The sequence below is a fragment of the Gymnoscopelus braueri genome, assembly GCF_963280865.1.
Source record: "Gymnoscopelus braueri genome assembly, chromosome: 19".
NCBI lineage: Eukaryota > Metazoa > Chordata > Actinopteri > Myctophiformes > Myctophidae > Gymnoscopelus > Gymnoscopelus braueri.
In genome coordinates, this window is record NC_137621.1 from 25,028,432 (window position 1) to 25,046,134 (window position 17,703).

General features: G+C 40.3%; 2 protein-coding genes across 3 annotated transcripts in view; one reads left to right on the top strand and one right to left on the bottom strand.

Annotated features, from left to right (window-relative positions):
• kdm1a (lysine (K)-specific demethylase 1a) overlaps positions 1-7,944 on the bottom strand; it is a 15,740-nt gene extending 7,796 nt beyond the window's left edge. Inside the window, 13 exon segments of the mRNA XM_080414234.1 lie at positions 66-151; positions 154-187; positions 189-200; positions 2,294-2,388; positions 2,579-2,660; positions 2,910-3,016; positions 3,119-3,211; positions 3,611-3,689; positions 3,848-3,981; positions 4,260-4,425; positions 5,548-5,838; positions 6,420-6,471; positions 7,859-7,944. Coding sequence (XP_080270360.1) covers positions 66-151; positions 154-187; positions 189-200; positions 2,294-2,388; positions 2,579-2,660; positions 2,910-3,016; positions 3,119-3,211; positions 3,611-3,689; positions 3,848-3,981; positions 4,260-4,425; positions 5,548-5,838; positions 6,420-6,464 — 1,224 coding nt within the window. The 5' untranslated portion in view covers positions 6,465-6,471; positions 7,859-7,944.
• A 1,408-nt stretch (positions 7,945-9,352) lies between these two features.
• tmem30b (transmembrane protein 30B) lies at positions 9,353-15,636 on the top strand. 2 transcript variants are annotated; one of them, XR_013932071.1, is made up of 9 exons: positions 9,353-9,452; positions 10,739-10,943; positions 11,611-11,724; positions 11,823-11,930; positions 12,133-12,223; positions 12,340-12,477; positions 12,996-13,202; positions 13,894-15,234; positions 15,336-15,636. XR_013932071.1 is itself a non-coding variant. In XM_080413531.1 (8 exons), the coding sequence occupies exons 2-8, from the start codon at positions 10,749-10,751 to the stop codon at positions 14,070-14,072; spliced, it is 1,032 nt and encodes a 343-aa protein (XP_080269657.1). In that variant the 5' UTR covers positions 9,353-9,452; positions 10,739-10,748; the 3' UTR covers positions 14,073-15,636. The 2 variants fall into 2 exon arrangements, 1 of the variants encoding a protein (XP_080269657.1); XM_080413531.1 differs by having other exon boundaries at positions 13,894-15,636.
• Positions 15,637-17,703: the final 2,067 nt, after the last annotated feature.

A 17,703-nucleotide genomic window follows, 5' to 3' on the forward strand; every position in this document is an offset into this window, starting at 1 on the left:
GACTGGGTTGTTGTTGCTGTCTAAGGGAATGTGAGTGCATGCGTGTGTGCCACTCACTGTATGACCACCTCCAGAGCCTGTCCCAGAGAAACGGGTTTGTTGTTGAGGAAGTTAAAATCCAGCTGGTGGCTGAGGTAGGAGGTGGCCTCCACAGCCTGTTGAACTCCTGCTCCACCATCTCATCCTTTCTCCTTGGGCACCTGGACATATGCCAATTCAAAGCACAATCACTCAACATGGAGTGCATATCTTGATGACATCTAGTGAAGAAACATTTATTATCATGCTTAAGAACGGCCATGCAGGGATAGCAGCTCTGAAAGACAGTATTATTCTATTACAATTAAAGAAAAAATCCACCCCAAGACTGAATTCACATTTGGTATTCCAATGACGTGAAAGTATGTCTACCCACAAGCTTGTAATTGTATACAACTTTGAAAGACTTAAAATCTACACCAAATGTTCAAGATTGTCGGAAAGAATAGTGAATTTAGCCTCCGTTGTTTTTTCCCTTTAAGAGATTGTGAGCAGTTAGTGGTTGCTTGGTATGAGAGAGATATACTGTAGTATGAACTAACAGGAATACAGTAGGTTTCCTCTTAGTCTTCTACATAATTGATAGATGAGTTATGAAATGAAAATACGTTTGGGGAAATGAATGACCCAAAAGTAGTTAAGGAATATATTATATAAATAAACCAATACATACACTTGTGCATCGTTCACCTTTAGCAGTTCAAAAGACATGGGAGTGGTTGAGAAGACAAGAGGGAAGGGGAGAGAGAGAGAACATATTAAGAAAGCAAGACCTTAACGTCAAACAGGTTCACATAAAAGTAAAAACATGTACATTTATTCACCTTTTCCTGTGGAGGAGGAAACCAGTTACACATGATGTTGCCTGCTTAAAGAGCCTGTTGGCCAACCAACTTCTACTTCAATGGGAATGCCCTGAATATGAACATAAACATCCTACTGCTGCTGCTGCCGTCTGACGGACGGACCAGGAACGAGGAAAGAAAAACACTATTAATGCCCAATCTAATGGCATTAGCCTACATCCGCTTTCTGTTCTGTGAGGTACAAGAGCTGTTGTGATGACACGCTAGGCTAAGCAGTTACTGAACCCACCCTCCATTTTGTTTTTGTAACTTGTGGAAAGAACAAGCACCAGCTCCCTGCTGGGGACAGCAAAACGGGTCTGAAGGAGAGCTCTAGACTCATGTGAGGTAAGTCTCGTCTATACTGCACGTAAGCATCTTGTTTAACATTGTACTTATGTGCTGTGAGGTAATCTCGTCTACGTAAACACCTTGTTTAACATTGCACTGAGGTGCTGAGAGGTAAATCTCTCTATACTATGCGTAAACATTGTCTGATTAAGGATGTAAACAACAAATGGATATGATTAAAAGACTGAGTAGATAAATATGTTGCATGAAGCCACTGCTATGCTGGCATGACGTTTCATTATCTTGTGGTTAGTTTATTGCAGAGCCACTTGTCCCCAATGGTGGACCAATATAACTAGTATAACAAATGCAGTTATTCAACAGATAGTTTCCATTCCACACGTTTTAAATGAGCTAGCTAGGAGTACACACATCAAATGCATGCTTGCAGTTGCTGTTAGCCTCTTGTCAGCCTCTTGTCACCTACCAAGCAGTGGAGAAACAGGGCTTTGTTTATGGATCAATATCAAAACTGGTTCAGTGGACTTTTCAAAATAATTATCCAACTTGGTTAATGACTCTAGGGGTGCAACTGTTGATCGAACTCATTGATTTAATCAATTATAAAACATTATCAATAATTGATATTTTATAAAATAACCAATAAGTAATCGACATAATTTCAGCCGTTCTAGGCGAAATGTTTTTTTAAACTTTAAAAAGTCAATTTGTTGATATGTAAAAAAATTACAACAAAAAAATGTATTAAAAACTATGTAAAAATTGGATTACTCAATAAATATTCGATCGCTAAGAATATGATCAATATTTGGAACCCGAAATACTTATGTCTGGTGAAAGTATGCACTGAGGAGCCTGACCTTGTGGGATAACAGGGAAGAGTCAAAAGACCATATCATTTAATGCACTGGTTCTCAAAGTGGGGTCTGAGGACCCCAGGGGTCGTTGAGATGGTTCCAGGGCGTTCCCAGCTACATGATTATAGTTAGGAAGTAGGAACAAAATGGACCCTTAGTCCATGGCCTAATGCATTTCAAACACGGTGGTCCTTGAAATTAAAAAGGCTGAGAATCAATGATAATTAACAAGATACTCACAGCCTGGCCATTGGCTTCATAAAGTGGACACTTCTGTTTTATCTTGGCCAACTCCATGTTCACCTGCTTACTGATCACTGCCATGGGGTTACCTCCTGAGCACACAAACAGACACAGCAAGTTGAACACTTGACATCATTTAGTGGATAATTCTGCCCTCTATGGAGGGGTGTCATTAACTGCAAGACCTCTGTGACCAAAGCCAGTATTCTTGTTGTCTCTAAATGATGCTTTGATCTATGCTGCGATTGATATATGTTATCACTGCATAATTAGGTCGCTTACCCAGTCCTGTCACCACCATCGCCCCAAGATCAGCCACATAGTTGCCCTTTCTAAATGTAGCCACTCTGCCTCCAACACGGTCCTGTATGAAAACAAATATATAGCCAATGTCACACTGTCTCTTTGGCAGAGGTCTATGTAGAAACCTGAGATGATACATTAACACAAGGCAAAGTATTGGAAGGAGAATAGATGGTTCTAGGAAAATGATTTTCTATTAAAATAATGTTTTTATATTAAATGGTGGATATCATATCTAAAATAACTATTTTTTCCCCTTTGCATGTCATGATCCAACATTTGTGTGTGACTCCCTCTGTAGGTGACCTACCCTGGCCTCCAGAACTGTCACATCCATTCCAAAGCTCTGCAACTGTCTGGCTGCTGCTAGGCCAGAAACACCCCCTCCAATGATGATCACCTTCCCAGTCTTCTTAGCTGCAGGGAATACAGCATTATGAACAGATTCCTCTATTCAGATGTCCACTCCTCTATGGTAGTTTAAAACATAAAATAAAGCGGTATGGTAAGTTCACTCACTAGGCAATGGCTTGACCCTCTTGTAAATGCCGAAGTTAATGAGACCATGCCTTTCCAGATAGCTGTGTATCCTGTGGACCAGCACAGCATCACCTAGGAAGAATAAACATAGTGGATTAGAGCTGGATTGAAATACCTGTATGTCTGGAATCCTCTTTTGGAAATGGGAAACAAAAATACCAAGTGAGAGCATGACCAATTTATCGGTCTGTCGATTTCATCGGCTGATATTGGCCAATCACGGATATATACTGTATTGTGTATAATACAGGAAGAATTAGCTTTTTGTAATAATTGTTCTATTTGTGTGTTTAGTTTATTTACTCAAATAGTTATTTATAATAATACAATTCCCAGGGAAGTTCACTTTTTCAGTGCAATTATGTCATTTTGAACAATAAAGATATCCTACCTAGTGTTTGAAAACCACATTTGAGGGTAATGAAGGTAATGGCAAAAGAAATCCTGTGTCGGTCGGGCTCTAGAACTCACTGTTATATGGAGCTTCGAGTTGCTGTGCTGCGGCCTCAAAGGTCAGCTGGATCTTCGGGTTGTCCAGCCACAGTTGTAGCTGGAGGAGATCATCATAAGATGAAGATACAATGGCAGGTGTTACTTATATAAACATGTAATCATATATCAAACGTGGACAATAAAAAAAGACGGTTCTTGGGTTTTAGGGCAAATGAATGAAGGTGTGTGTGTGTGTGTGTGTGTGTGCGCGCTTACCGTACGGTTGCGGATGTAGAGGAAAACTTTCTGTGTTTGCTGGGGGCCACTGATGATGTCAGGGAAGCAGGCGGCCTCCTGGGATGTCATACGGTCGTGTGGAAGGCGACTCTGGAAGGCAGCTCCCTCTACACCTGAAAATGCACACTTAAATCACTTATGATAGACATACACAGGGGACTACAAATTCACGCCACCATTAAGATCGAGGTACGGGAGAACGATGTACTGCAGCTGTCAATGCAATCCATAAGAGAGGATATGAGAGTTAGCCTACTTTTAAAATAATCCCACATGAACTGGAGACGATAGATTTGAATGAAAATATGTTTCCAGATGTATGGAGTGTCTTTGTCAACATATCGTTTTCTCAATAGTTTTTTATTATTGGTGCCTCAACAGACATTCTCACCAGAGGGTTCCTCTGGTTCGCTGTCATTCTCCTCCTCCACCGGTGGGGGTGGAGGAGGGACGACCTGCTTCCTCTCTTTCTCAGCCTTTGCGTTCCTCTCCTCCTCCGAGTAATATTCGTCCTCAGACAGATTGGCGAGACTTTCGTCCATCTCGCGGTACTCCACCTGCAACAAGAGGCACAATAAAAGCGCCATTAAAACCTAGTCCACGGTCAGCCGGTTGGGAGGGAGGCAGGAGAGGAACTGACTTGCTGGTTTGCTCTGTAGATAAACTCACAATGCAGAAACGTTAAAACGATACAGTGCATTAGTGTACAATACAACTACAGTCACCACAAATATCTAAGGACCATACTGGCATCAATATTATCTTGCACATGGACTGTCAAAAATGGCAATGCACATGATTTAGTATCACTGCTCACTTTGTTGCACTACTTATTTGTTACATTTACTATTCCTGTCCATGCTACTATTCACCCGTGCCTATTCATGTGCATGCAGTCAATCTGACTACTATTGCAGCTAGAATGTAAATGTTGACCTTGACATATCGTCGCTGTCGGGCAGAAACCTTATTTCATCTTTGTATGTTTTTTCATTAAATAATAATAAATTGTATACTTTGACGTATTACAGTGTCGTGCAAGTTGAAAGTGGTTAAGTCTGTGGCGGTTCTATAAATATTTAACCAATGAAAAGTATTAACAGCTAGTATTTAAATAATAACTACATTAGATACATTGGATCACAGGTTATTTTTTCCATTTCCTGAAAATGAATGGTTTTGCACAAGGTTTCCACCTGACACATGCCTGTTATGGATGACTGTTGATAGACTGTACATACATGAATTCATATATTCATCTACTGTATATAAGCATTGTAAATAGAATGCACATTTATGCATTGTTGACAGACTGTGTACATATATTACTTCACATATTCAATGTTGATAAGACTGTACATACATTAATTCAGAGATCCACTTCAGATATTTAGCGCCAGCAGCTCATCTTACTTGAGAGACTGCTTTTTGCTGCTGTCACTGCTATTGCTTCCAGGGATCAACAAAGGGTTACCTTATCTTTTATCCATTACATGTCATTGTCTAATTCATGACCATATATCATAGACTAACATTTTCACCATCATCATGGTTTTATTATGATCTATAATTTATCATCTCAAAACTGGGAACAAAATGTTTGCAATTAATCATTGTAACATGACATTTCTAGTAAGCCCTTTCTAAGTGTATAGGCAAAGGAGATATAGGACGCTTACTTTTGACCGCTTGCGGCGGCTGGTCCTGCGGACTTCAGCAGAGTCCTGGTCAATCCCCCCAGGGCCTGCTGGATGGGCCATAGGAGGCCCACCAGGCTCCCCACTGGGAGATGCCCGCTCTTTCTTTTTAACATCCGCAGGGCCAGCGGCCGAGGCTGACGGTCCAGACTGAGCATCGGGGCCTGGGGCTCTGTCCCCTCCTGCTGCTGCTCCTGTAGAGGAGGAAGAGGAGGAAGAGGAGCCAGCGTCTGACTTCTTATTGGACAACATTATGGATGTCGGAGGCCTCTCCTGTAGAAGCAGAGAACGGACAGACATGAGATAAATATCAACGGTTTAAAACAAAATGATGACCTAAGGGTCTAGGCCTAAGGTACTTGAAGTGAAGTGATTGCAACTCGAAGGTTGCACAATCAGGCCACAACAAAAAAAGTTGATAGAAAATCTAGTTATAAAATATAAATACATTTCCTTTCAAAAATGATGGTGAAGTGTGAACGGTGTTAAGAAATATGTACATTTACATAATTGATTGTCTTTTCTTGAAGACTGAATGCACAAAAACATAATTTATAAAAATCAAGCTACATCAAAATACGGGTGAATTGGAACTCTGCAAATGCCTTGCAATATTATTATAAGATGCATTAGATTGAATTTGAACAGGCAATACTATAAAGCCTGATTCTCTATAAGTCATTCCATTGATAGGGACTGATGCAACTGCTGCAAAGGCTAACATTTAGCATTTAGTTCTGGGGGGGATGCAGAATCCAAACAATAGAATGGCAGCTATAACACTGATGTGCTGAGAATAAACTGTGCATGAATGTCGTGAATTTATGAAATGAGGGCTCTAATGGTACAATAACCTTGTCTTGTTTTACCCATTTCTCCGTGCACCTGGTAATATCCATTCAAACGCTAAGAAATAGAGACAGAATTAGAGACATTGTTATAATCGAAATCTAACAGATAAAAAGATGTTGGTGGTGTTAGATTCTATAATAACATATCGGATGTCTTGGAATAACTACTCATTCTACTGTCCTAGATCGCTGTGTTGCACTTTTTTTTATTTTACCTTTATTTTGACCGTTTTAAACCAGCAGTTGAAGAAGTGTTTCCAAAAATAATGACTATCCAAATAATTCTATTGTCCTCAATGTTTCAACTGAAACACCGAGCATAGTGTTAATTAAACAACTGAAGAGGTGAGCCATGGTTGGAGCCATGGTTTACATTTATTTAACCTTCATTTAACCAGTATAAAACCAAATTGAGAGACTAAAGTCTCCTTTATGAGTGAGAACTGAGGCATAAACATTACACAGCTTTGCCAGATATAACAAATACAAAACACAATACAAATGACAACCATATAGCATCCGTACAACGCACCGACTACATAGAGAGCTCTAGGAGAATGCAAGAAAATATAATTTAAATGTGAAAAGGACAGATTAGGAGAGAAACCATTATTAAAAAATTATATAAAATAAAATTGGCTACACATCAAAGCATGAGCAGTTACTGGTAAAGTACATTATGTACATGTGTACATTGGCACTACACAGTGGTGTAAAGTAACTAACGTAGATCAGCTATTTTCTAAAGATTTTTTATACATTTTGAATTTGTGTAATGGGACATTCTGCACAGTAAGTACTTTTAGTACTTTAGGTACATTTTGATGCCAATACTTTACTCAAGTAAATTCTGAATACCAGACTTGTACTTATAACAAAGAGTATTTCTGCATTGTAGTATTGATACTTTTACATAAGCAAAAAATGTGAGTGGGCACTGCGATTACAGGTATATGTAACTCTGATTCTGATTTGCTGACCTGACCAACAGAACCCGTTGGCTAGCGTTAGCTAGCTCTCTGGCTAACCCTTTCTATGGTCAATAATATATAATGCATTAGCCTCTGCGTTTTCTCTGCTGCTGACACCAATACCCTCATAACATTATCAGATTCAACATAACGGTTAGTCATCCAAGTAAGACGAACATGAATGTCAAAATGGGATTTTATTTGCCATACAGAATAATGCATCTTAATTGATCTTCATTTTTTTAGCCCGTTAGCTAACGTTAGCTACCGTTACTCAAGACGCTAACAATGAGACTCGGCTAGCAGCAGCTGTGGCACAGTTAGTAGCAGGTGTGACCTGACAAACATATCATTAGGTTGCTTTTCGAGTCGGTTCTCCACTAATACATTGACAAAACATTTCAGAGCAGATATTTCCACGGTCACACGCATTGTTTCTACGCGTGGAAAATAATTACAGTTCAATATTACCTCTCAGTCCCCGAAAATGTCAACACAAAGGCAAGCCAGTCCACCGCAGCAGGTCCTCTCGAATTCTCGCTTGATTGATTGGAACCACTAGGCTTTTTCCACTGGTTTCCGGTCTAGAGCCCGGCTACTGTATCCGGTAATTTCCAAATACACATGCATGTACGTGTACAGGCCGTTTCCGTATCCGCTTTTAGGCCAGATCTGTAAACTGCAATGCAAATTGGATCCCAAATGTAGTTGGGAAAGCAACGGAGGGCTTCTGAGCGCAGCGATTGGTCTCGGTTGGTGTCAGTCAAAACGAGGGCGTGGATTCCGCACTGATTCGTTAATGTGCTATCTATGCCAGCTAGTGGTTCTTTCTTTCCAAGTTCTATGCAGTGGTGTAAAGTAACTAAGTACATTTACTTAGTACAATTTTGAGGTATTTTTTCTTTACTAGAGAGTATTTCCAGTTTTCAGTGCTTTTACTTCTACTCCACTATATTTCAGGGGCAAATATTGTACTTTTACTCCACTACAATTATTTGAAAACTTTAGTTACTAGTTACTTTGTAGATTTTGATTATTATTACAAAACATACATTAACCACTTCAGCCCTATAATAATTTCGGCCATTTGAAAATAGCTGATCTACAAGCTCGCGATGCAACGCATTGTGAGCTTGCAGATAGGCTATTTTCAAATGATTGTTGTACATTTGAAAACTTGTAATGGAACATTCTGCATAATGAGTACTTTCTACTTTAGTACTTTTTCCACCACTGTTTGAGGTAATGCCAAGGGGGGTCTTCAGCCCAGTGAGGCGGTCCTGCCTCTCTCATTGTTGAAGAAATGCCTGAACTGACCGAAAATAGCCGATCTACAAGCTCACACAGCGTCGCACCACGACGTGTCGTGAGCTTGTAGATCGGCGCGCGACACCATCGTGTGTATGTAAATCAAGCATGACGTCACCTTGCGAAAACCCGATCGGCAGGAAGATACAGACACAGGTAAAGGTGATCAGGGTTGCCATGTCTGCTTATTATAAGCGACTTTGGGCTTATTTTTTCTGTAAAGTTGCTTGTATTGGCTTGCGGGTTGCGTTTTTTTGGGCTTGTTTCTAAAGTGTAGTTGCTTATTTGGGCTTGTTTCCTGATGTTGTTAAAGCCAGTGTTTCATTTTCTAGTCAAGGACCCCCAAATTCATATATATCTGTCTGCGGACCCCAAAACATTTTATGCCAGGGACCGGGACCCCCATACAAGATTTGTGTTGTTAAAATGTTTTTAAAATATTCCAAATTTTCTTCAAGATTTGTTTGGAAAATAGCAGGTCTACAGCGTCGCTTTGCGACGCGTTGTGAGCTTGTAGATCTGCTATTTGTTTGTAATAATAATCTACAATAATAGCAAGCTAATGTATTATGTTAAATGGGCGAAGCCAGGGCTCGCTTCTTTCGGGCTTGTTTTCATAGACTTGTTTGCGCTTATTTCACTCGCACAATCTGGCAACACTGGAGGTGATACGCTGCTCCTCCCGTCCCATCCACGATTCAAGCCTACTTCTTAACTTTAAGGTTTTGTTTAGTGTCTCGATCGTACACCATATCATGTGAGTACTACCCAAAAGAACAATTACAGTGTGGACTAGTATTAGCTGTAAGAAAAAAATACTTTATATAGAAATAGGTTTATCTGATTGTCTGATGTGTCTTTTCCCGAACAAGGAGTTTACCCAAAACAGGCGGAAATCCAGTTCTGCGTGCATTGTTTTGTTGCTTTTCACCTGGAGGACTTGTAAAGTTTATGTCTAGAAATATAGTTATATGTGGATGCAGATTTATGGACGAACGTTCATTTGAATATCTTACAGATTGTAGGCGCAAAACAAAATAATGATAGCCTACTGCAAATACATTTGCAATCTTTCTGTGGACACTTCTGTTTAGGGTGCGGCGATGCGCGCTGTATGTAAATTCCCTCAGCTAGGTATTCACCAGGAAGGCCCTTCTCTTTCAAACTGTTGTTCAGTGGTGGAAAAAGTACTCACATGTTTTACTTAAGTTAAAGTATCGATACTGCAATGTAGAAATAGCCTACTCTGTTACAAGTAAAAGTCCAGAATTCAAAATGTACTTGAGTAAAAGTACAGAAGAATTGAGGTCAAAATGTACTTGAAGTACCAAAAGTAGAAAGTAGTCGTTATGCAGAATGTTCCGTTTCAAGTTTTCAAATGTATCAATTTTTTTTTGAAAATAGCAGATCTACAAGCTCACAGATTGGCTATTTTCAAATGGCCGAAGTATATAAGGCAGAATGTGGTTAATGTATGTTTTGTAATAATCATCAAAATCTGCAAAGGAACTTGTAACTAAAGTTTTCAGATATTGCCTCTTGAGATGTAGTGGAGTAGAACAAGAAGTAAAAGTACCTCAAAATTGTACTTAAGTACAGTACTTGCGTACATTTACTTAGTTACTTTCCACCACTGCCATTGTTGAACTGTTGCATGTTTTAATGCTGCGGTTCAGAACTTATTTTAATGAATAAAACGTTATTTTATTTTTAACCAATCTGTATAGGCTATGGTTGAGTATTGTTAATACAGTATAACTACACTACCTGCAGTGGTTGGAGATGGCCTCCATATGGCCTCTTCCATTGAGAAATTTACCCTGGTAGGGTAGGACACCTACTGGGCTGGCTGGAAAGTAATACTGTCTGAAGCTCATCAGCACAATTGTTCCCGTGGCCGTAAGGGGATTACCTTTTTTCCTCAACTTGAGTTTTGGTCTCTTAGGCTGGAAATACAGATTTGAATCTTGGGTAGCGATAAAAGTTACAAATTGTAGCATTAAATAAATACATGTACTAACTCCTCATGAACTAATCTTACAGAACCGAGGAAATGGCTAGAGATGAGGATGAGAAGGTGTACCCCAACCGGCCTGACAACACAGCATTCACCCAGCAGAGGCTACCGGCTTGGCAGCCTATGCTGTCTGCTGGGATTGTAATCCCAGGGTTTGTCCTCATTGGCCTGGCCTTCATCGGAATTGGTGTCGCGCTCTTTGTTACCTCACAGAACATCCAAGTGTTGGAGGTATGTCTGTGACTGTGCTGAATACACAGTAAAATGTATTGCCAGATACATATGCATGAATTTTACTTATAAGTAATAAGTAACATTTAAGATGTAGTCTGTAATCTGGGGAGGGGGTTGGGTAAATGGACTGCATTTATAAAGTGCTTTTTCTAGCATTTCCACCTGAGTGCGCTTTACAGTGCACTTCACATTTACCCATTCACACATAGCAACGGCAGAACGCCGATACACATACACTGCACATTTAAGTGTTACACATTCACACACATCGACTGTAAAGGCAAGTGCAAGGCACCAACCACCTGTTCATTGAGAACAGTTTTGGGTTCAATGTCTTGCTCAAGGACCGTTCGTCTGCGAAACAAAGCCAGGAGGAGCCAGGGATCTAACCCATCCATCAGGATTGATGGACGTCACGTTATATAGCACGGTGTTTAACAATGAGTTAACAAGTTATGCATGTTTGTTAACAACATTAATGTGATGCTCTAATTTCTCTGGAAATTTACATTTGTTAGTTGGTCACAGGTTTGTCACTGATAGTATCACATGTTTTGTAGTCGATGAGTGTGAAGTGTCAGTAACACAACTCCACACAATGAAGTTCGGACTTGTAAGTATCAATATTTAATGGCAAACTTTCTGGGTTATCTTCTTTTCACAGAAGGATTACACTGGCGTAGAGACACAGTCACCATGCTTTAGGTGCTCTGCTACTGACCCTGCTATCCCAAATTGTGTGTGCTCATTGGAATTCTCGCTGGACAAGTTATTTGAGGTGGCTATGGAGTTTAACACACACACATACACAGAGAAGTTTATTTTAATCTTAAGTAAAACGTCATTGTAACTTGTGTTTGTATTGGTCGTCCACAGGGCCCAGTGTTCTTTTATTATGGTCTGTCCAACTACTTCCAGAACTACAGGAGATATGGTGTTTCTAGAGATGACAGACAGCTGTCTGGAGATCTGGATAACTTTAAGGTACAGAATATGAAAAAGCTCAGTGGGTTGTATTTCCAATGCATAGATTAAGCCATATACCCACGGTACATATTTGAATTGAAATGTATTTGTGGATGCATATTAGATAAGATCTATCACAGGATCTATTGAAAAACAGTGTAAAAAAGTTTTATATGGTATTTTGTTCCCCCTTCAACTTTGTTTTCTGTTTCTCTTACAGACTCCAGATGACGACTGCACTCCTTATCAGTATGATGCAAACAACAAACCAATTGTACCTTGTGGATCAGTAGCAAACAGCATGTTCAATGGTACATGATAGATGCCAAACTAGATGCAAATCTGTTTTAAATTATAGTTTCATTATGCCCACTGCATAAAGTTAAAATATTACATCAACTTGTTTTTTTTTATTCCTCCATTGAAGACACATTCAAGCTTTACCAGAATGTCAATGGAAACAGGAAGCTGGTGCCTTTTGATGGAAAAGGGATTGCTTGGTGGACGGATTACAACATCAAATTCAGAAACCCCTCTGTCGCGCCTCTAAAGAACGCATTCAATGGTAGTTACTTTGATTCTCTTTATTGCATCATTATGTGTGTTTAATTGAATATCACAGTGCATGTTGTCTGTGACTGAACATGTCACTGTATATTAATGGTACACATTAAGAGTGTCACATGGGCGCAAGACCTTTTTGCCAGATGTGTGAGCGCAAGTCCAACAATTTATGACAATAGGAGCAATTTATTACTACTTTTCAAAGTACTTGTAGATGTAGACTGTGTTATTTGTACTGCTGACTGTCTTGCCCAGGTCTCCTCTGAAAAAGAGATTCTTAATCTCAATGGGGTTTTTCCCTGGTTAAGTAAAAATAAAATCCACCTTGTGGAATGATATGTTGGGAGGCATTGAGTTGGTCCACAAAATGTTGGGAAACTGTTAGGGTTAGATGATACTACAGAGTTGTAGCTGATGGCGCAGGATCTGTTGATTAAACACAAATATTGCATCCAGTCTAAAAAAGAAAGCAAATGTTTTGTTATTTGGTGTAGACCTAACTAATAAATTAATTCACAGGTACTGTGAAGCCTACATATTGGTCCAAGCCAGCTTATGAGCTAGATCCTACAGACCCAGCGAACAACGGCTTCATCAATCAGGATTTCCTGGTCTGGATGAGGAGAGCAGCGCTGCCAGACTTCAGAAAACTGTACCGTCGTATCACAGAAGGGGACTACCAAGCCGGTCTGCCAGCAGGAAACTACTCCCTTGAAATTGCTTACAGTATCCTTTTTAAATTACAAATCACGAGAAGATGAGAAGTATCAACTTATAACTATTAAAACATGTACAGTAGGGGCGTCCAGTTGGCAGAGAGGTAAAACCTTCATTCACCACCGCAGAGGCACAGGTTCAATTCCCGACAGTCAGGCGCTCCAACAGTGCTTGCTGGTTGCCTACAACACCCTCCCCACAGGGGGTTGGTAGAGACTGGGATTGCAGTACACATGGGGAATTAACAATGACTAAATTGGGAGAAAACAAACAAACAAACAAACATATAGATATATTAACAAATGGAAGCAGTAATGCATGTGTCAGTGTCCAGAGTTCTTACTTATTTCTTACTGGGGCACTGGCTGTTTCATGTTACAACACCATATAATTGTTTGGCTGGAGCCTAGTCTAACTGGTTTTACCAGATGGGTGTGGCTCTGCTTTTCAGCTGGCAGAGAATGAAAACAAAGACATTGGGAGTCATGAGAAGGAAAAAGTCACTACCGTATGCTAATCATATAACGCATAATTGATTCGTTTCTACCTCAGAAAGCCGTGTATATCAGTGAGTTTGTCAAGTTTCCTTTTACTGTGCCCAATACAACAGCTTGGTGAAGGAGTATATATTGCCTATCTTCTATCATGCACCCATCCCTCCCTCTGATTCTTATGAAATCCTTAACAGAATTTTCTCCAGATTATCCTGTGCTGAGCTTTGATGGGAGAAAGAAAGTAGTGTTCAGCAATGTGTCCTGGATGGGTGGCAAGAACAATTTTCTCGGCATTGCCTATCTTGTCATTGGCTCCATGTGTGTGGTCATGTCTATGGTCATGCTCATTGTCTACGCTAAGTTCAAGTTCCCTGATGAAGAATGATCACTTACAGTTCTGGACTACAGGTGACTGGTTTGAAGATGGTATACACCATGAATCTCAATCTCTTATCACAAGGCTTGTACACATGTGGGAATTTTAAGTAAGCTAGTCCACCAAGAAATACAATTGAAATGTTATTCTAGTAAAAACAGTTTGGAGACAAAATAATCTTCAAAGAGGGCAGCTAAAATGCATTAGATTTGTAACAAGTGACAATGTCAGGATTTACAATAAGAAAAGAGACCACCTTCATGAACAATGTGACAGTGACTTTGTTCACATTTGTTTGCCTAGAATTGTGGACACTCATATACTGTATTGTAGTCCACAAAATGTGGACTGAAATCTCATGTTTGAGTAGTGCTTCTCTGATTTATTTTCGGGAGTATGCCAAGTTCGTTTTTAAACAGAATGAAATCATAGGAAGATCAATAGATAACATCATTAATTAAAATCAGTTGATGTTAATTTTGGTTTAGAGAGGATTATTTTTTTTAAGTCAGTCAGTCGACGATACCGTTCAATAGGGCATAGCAGTGGCGGCCATTTTGTGGTGCCACAAATCGAAAGCCCATGATTTTTTTCCATAGAGATTTCCGAAAATATTTATATAAATTATTGCCTGGAACGAAGCCATCCAGGCTCTTGGTGAATCATGACCATAAAACATTTGATTCTGTGAAAAAATATTAGAATATTTAATTATATGATATACTAATTAATCATTTGTTTTGAGGTTTTCAAATATCTTTTTTCACAGAATGAAATGTTTTATGGTCATGATCCACCAGGATCCTGGATGGCTCGGTTCCAGTCTTAAAATAATTAATACAAATATTTCTCTATGGGAAAAATGAATGGGCTTTCGATTTATGGCACCACAAAATGGCCACTGTTATGCCCTATAGAAGATGACAAATGAAGGCAGTGAATGTAATATGTATTTGTGGTTATGTATAATAACAGAGGGCCGCAGGAGAAACGCTCGCTCTCTCCCTGCATGTCTCTTTGTACATCATTAACACAATGTTCCAGGTTGTGGATAAATAGTATATTTTGTTTAGTCAGTGTCAGATTTATTTGAAGTTCTAATGTTATTTTCATAAGTCTACCATGTACCTTTGGGAAATGGCAGGATTTTTTTCTCAAGCTCAATGATATAGTCAATAGTTTTTTTTTAAGCCATAGTGGTTATTAACCTCACTCCGTCAAATGGAAGAAGCTTGCGACACAAATGCAATGCAATGCATGAGATTTCCGGAGGGAGGGGGTGTTTACCAGGCTAAGTGGTTATATCATCAAAAAGTGATATCGCTTTTCACTTTAAAAGATCAGACTATTGAAGCCACATTTCACAATTTTTGGTTTGTAATTAGAAAATATTGCTGCAACTAGTTAAATACACTGCTCTACTATCTCAGGGATAATAATGTCTATAGGCTATGAGACACTGTAGATACATACTGTATTTATTGCACTTGTTATTGCTTTTAATTGTAATTTGTGGCCATGCTTTATGTTCTCCTTTCAAGTATATTTTGAATAAAAAACATGAAACCCCAGTCTTTTTCTTTTTGAGTTTTGGAGACATAACTCAGAATTCATTTGTAGAATTGACATTCAGGTAACTTTATACTTTTGAGATGATTGGTGGTCAATTAAATCTAGAGATTTTTAACAATTTAAATGCATATTTAATGGTCAATTAGAATTAGATGGACCCATAGGGAAATTCAGGTATCATAGCAGCGCTACAGTAGGCACAATGGCGTGACTAAATTGGTAATGACCCAATTATTGTTACATTATATACATTTATTGTATCATAAATTATTGTTATTACCAGGCTTTGATTGTCTTTGTTTTATTGTATTGTATAGTATTACCTGTGATTTTCCATTGTATCATATATTCTTGTTATTACTGTATGAGGAAGATGGCTCTCTGGAAAATATCGACCCTGGAGTTATGGGATACTGAGGTATAATGAGAAGGGCATAAAGCATCGATAAATAAATGATATCATTGGAGCCAGCAGTGTTCAGTCAGCAAATATAACGGAGCAAATATAAGACTTCCGGTGGACGATCTCTTCAGAATAAGAGTACCCTCTAGAGTAAAAAGAAACCATTGAAAACCATTGATCATGGTTCATTTGCACATTAAAACTATAAATTAAGCATTTAAACGAAGCTATATATCACATATTATGTTTCTGTGTAACAAAAACGGATTTAAAACATTAATTATTTATCTAAATTGATAGATGCTGTTCAAAGGAGTGCATAGCCTATACAAATTGGACACTGGACAGGAGACGGTGCTTAGTGCCGGAACTTCTGAGGTACGCACGCGTTCAGGGAAACCCCCTCTACACCGCCACACTCTCCGCTAAGCGGCACTAAGGTGTAAAAAAAAGTGGCGGGCCGTCCAGTGAGGTCAAGGGTCAGAAAAGGGCCGTTTTCAGTGCATAGCCTATACAAATTGGACACTGGACAGGAGACGGTGCTTAGTGCCGGAACTTCTGAGGTACGCACGCGTTCGGGGAAACCCCCTCTACACAGCCACACTCTCCGCTAAGCGGCACTAAGGTGTAAAAAAAAGTGGCGGGCCGTCCAGTGAGGTCAAGGGTCAGAAAAGGGCCGTTTTCAGTGCATAGCCTATACAAATTGGACACTGGACAGGAGACGGTGCTTAGTGCCGGAACTTCTGAGGTACGCACGCGTTCGGGGAAACCCCCTCTACACAGCCACACTCTCCGCTAAGCGGCACTAAGGTGTAGAAAAAAGTGGCGGGCCGTCCAGTGAGGTCAAGGGTCAGAAAAGGGCCGTTTTCAGTGCATAGCCTATACAAATTGGACACTGGACAGGAGACGGTGCTTAGTGCCGGAACTTCTGAGGTACGCACGCGTTCGGGGAGACCCCCTCTACACAGCCACACTCTCCGCTAAGCGGCACTAAGGTGTAGAAAAAAGTGGCGGGCCGTCCAGTGAGGTCAGGGGTCAGAAAAGGGCCGTTTTCAGTGCATAGCCTATACAAATTGGACACTGGACAGGAGACGGTGCTTAGTGCCGGAACTTCTGAGGTACGCACGCGTTCGGGGAGACCCCCTCTACACAGCCACACTCTCCGCTAAGCGGCACTAAGGTGTAGAAAAAAGTGGCGGGCCGTCCAGTGAGGTCAAGGGTCAGAAAAGGGCCGTTTTCAGTGCATAGCCTATACAAATTGGACACTGGACAGGAGACGGTGCTTAGTGCCGGAACTTCTGAGGTACGCACGCGTTCGGGGAGACCCCCTCTACACAGCCACACTCTCCGCTAAGCGGCACTAAGGTGTAGAAAAAAGTGGCGGGCCGTCCAGTGAGGTCAGGGGTCAGAAAAGGGCCGTTTTCAGTGCATAGCCTATACAAATTGGACACTGGACAGGAGACGGTGCTTAGTGCCGGAACATCTGAGGTACGCACGCGTTCGGGGAGACCCCCTCTACACAGCCACACTCTCCGCTAAGCGGCACTAAGGTGTAGAAAAAAGTGGCGGGCCGTCCAGTGAGGTCAGGGGTCAGAAAAGGGCCGTTTTCAGTGCATAGCCTATACAAATTGGACACTGGACAGGAGACGGTGCTTAGTGCCGGAA

Coding starts and splice junctions, on each gene's coding strand:
- tmem30b (XM_080413531.1), top strand. CDS start 10,749: ATGGCTAGAGATGAGGATGAGAAGGTGTACCCCAACCGGCCTGACAAC. Junction 11,931..12,132: donor GAGATCTGGATAACTTTAAG/GTACAGAATATG, acceptor TTTCTCTTACAG/ACTCCAGATGACGACTGCAC. Junction 12,478..12,995: donor TCTAAAGAACGCATTCAATG/GTAGTTACTTTG, acceptor ATTAATTCACAG/GTACTGTGAAGCCTACATAT.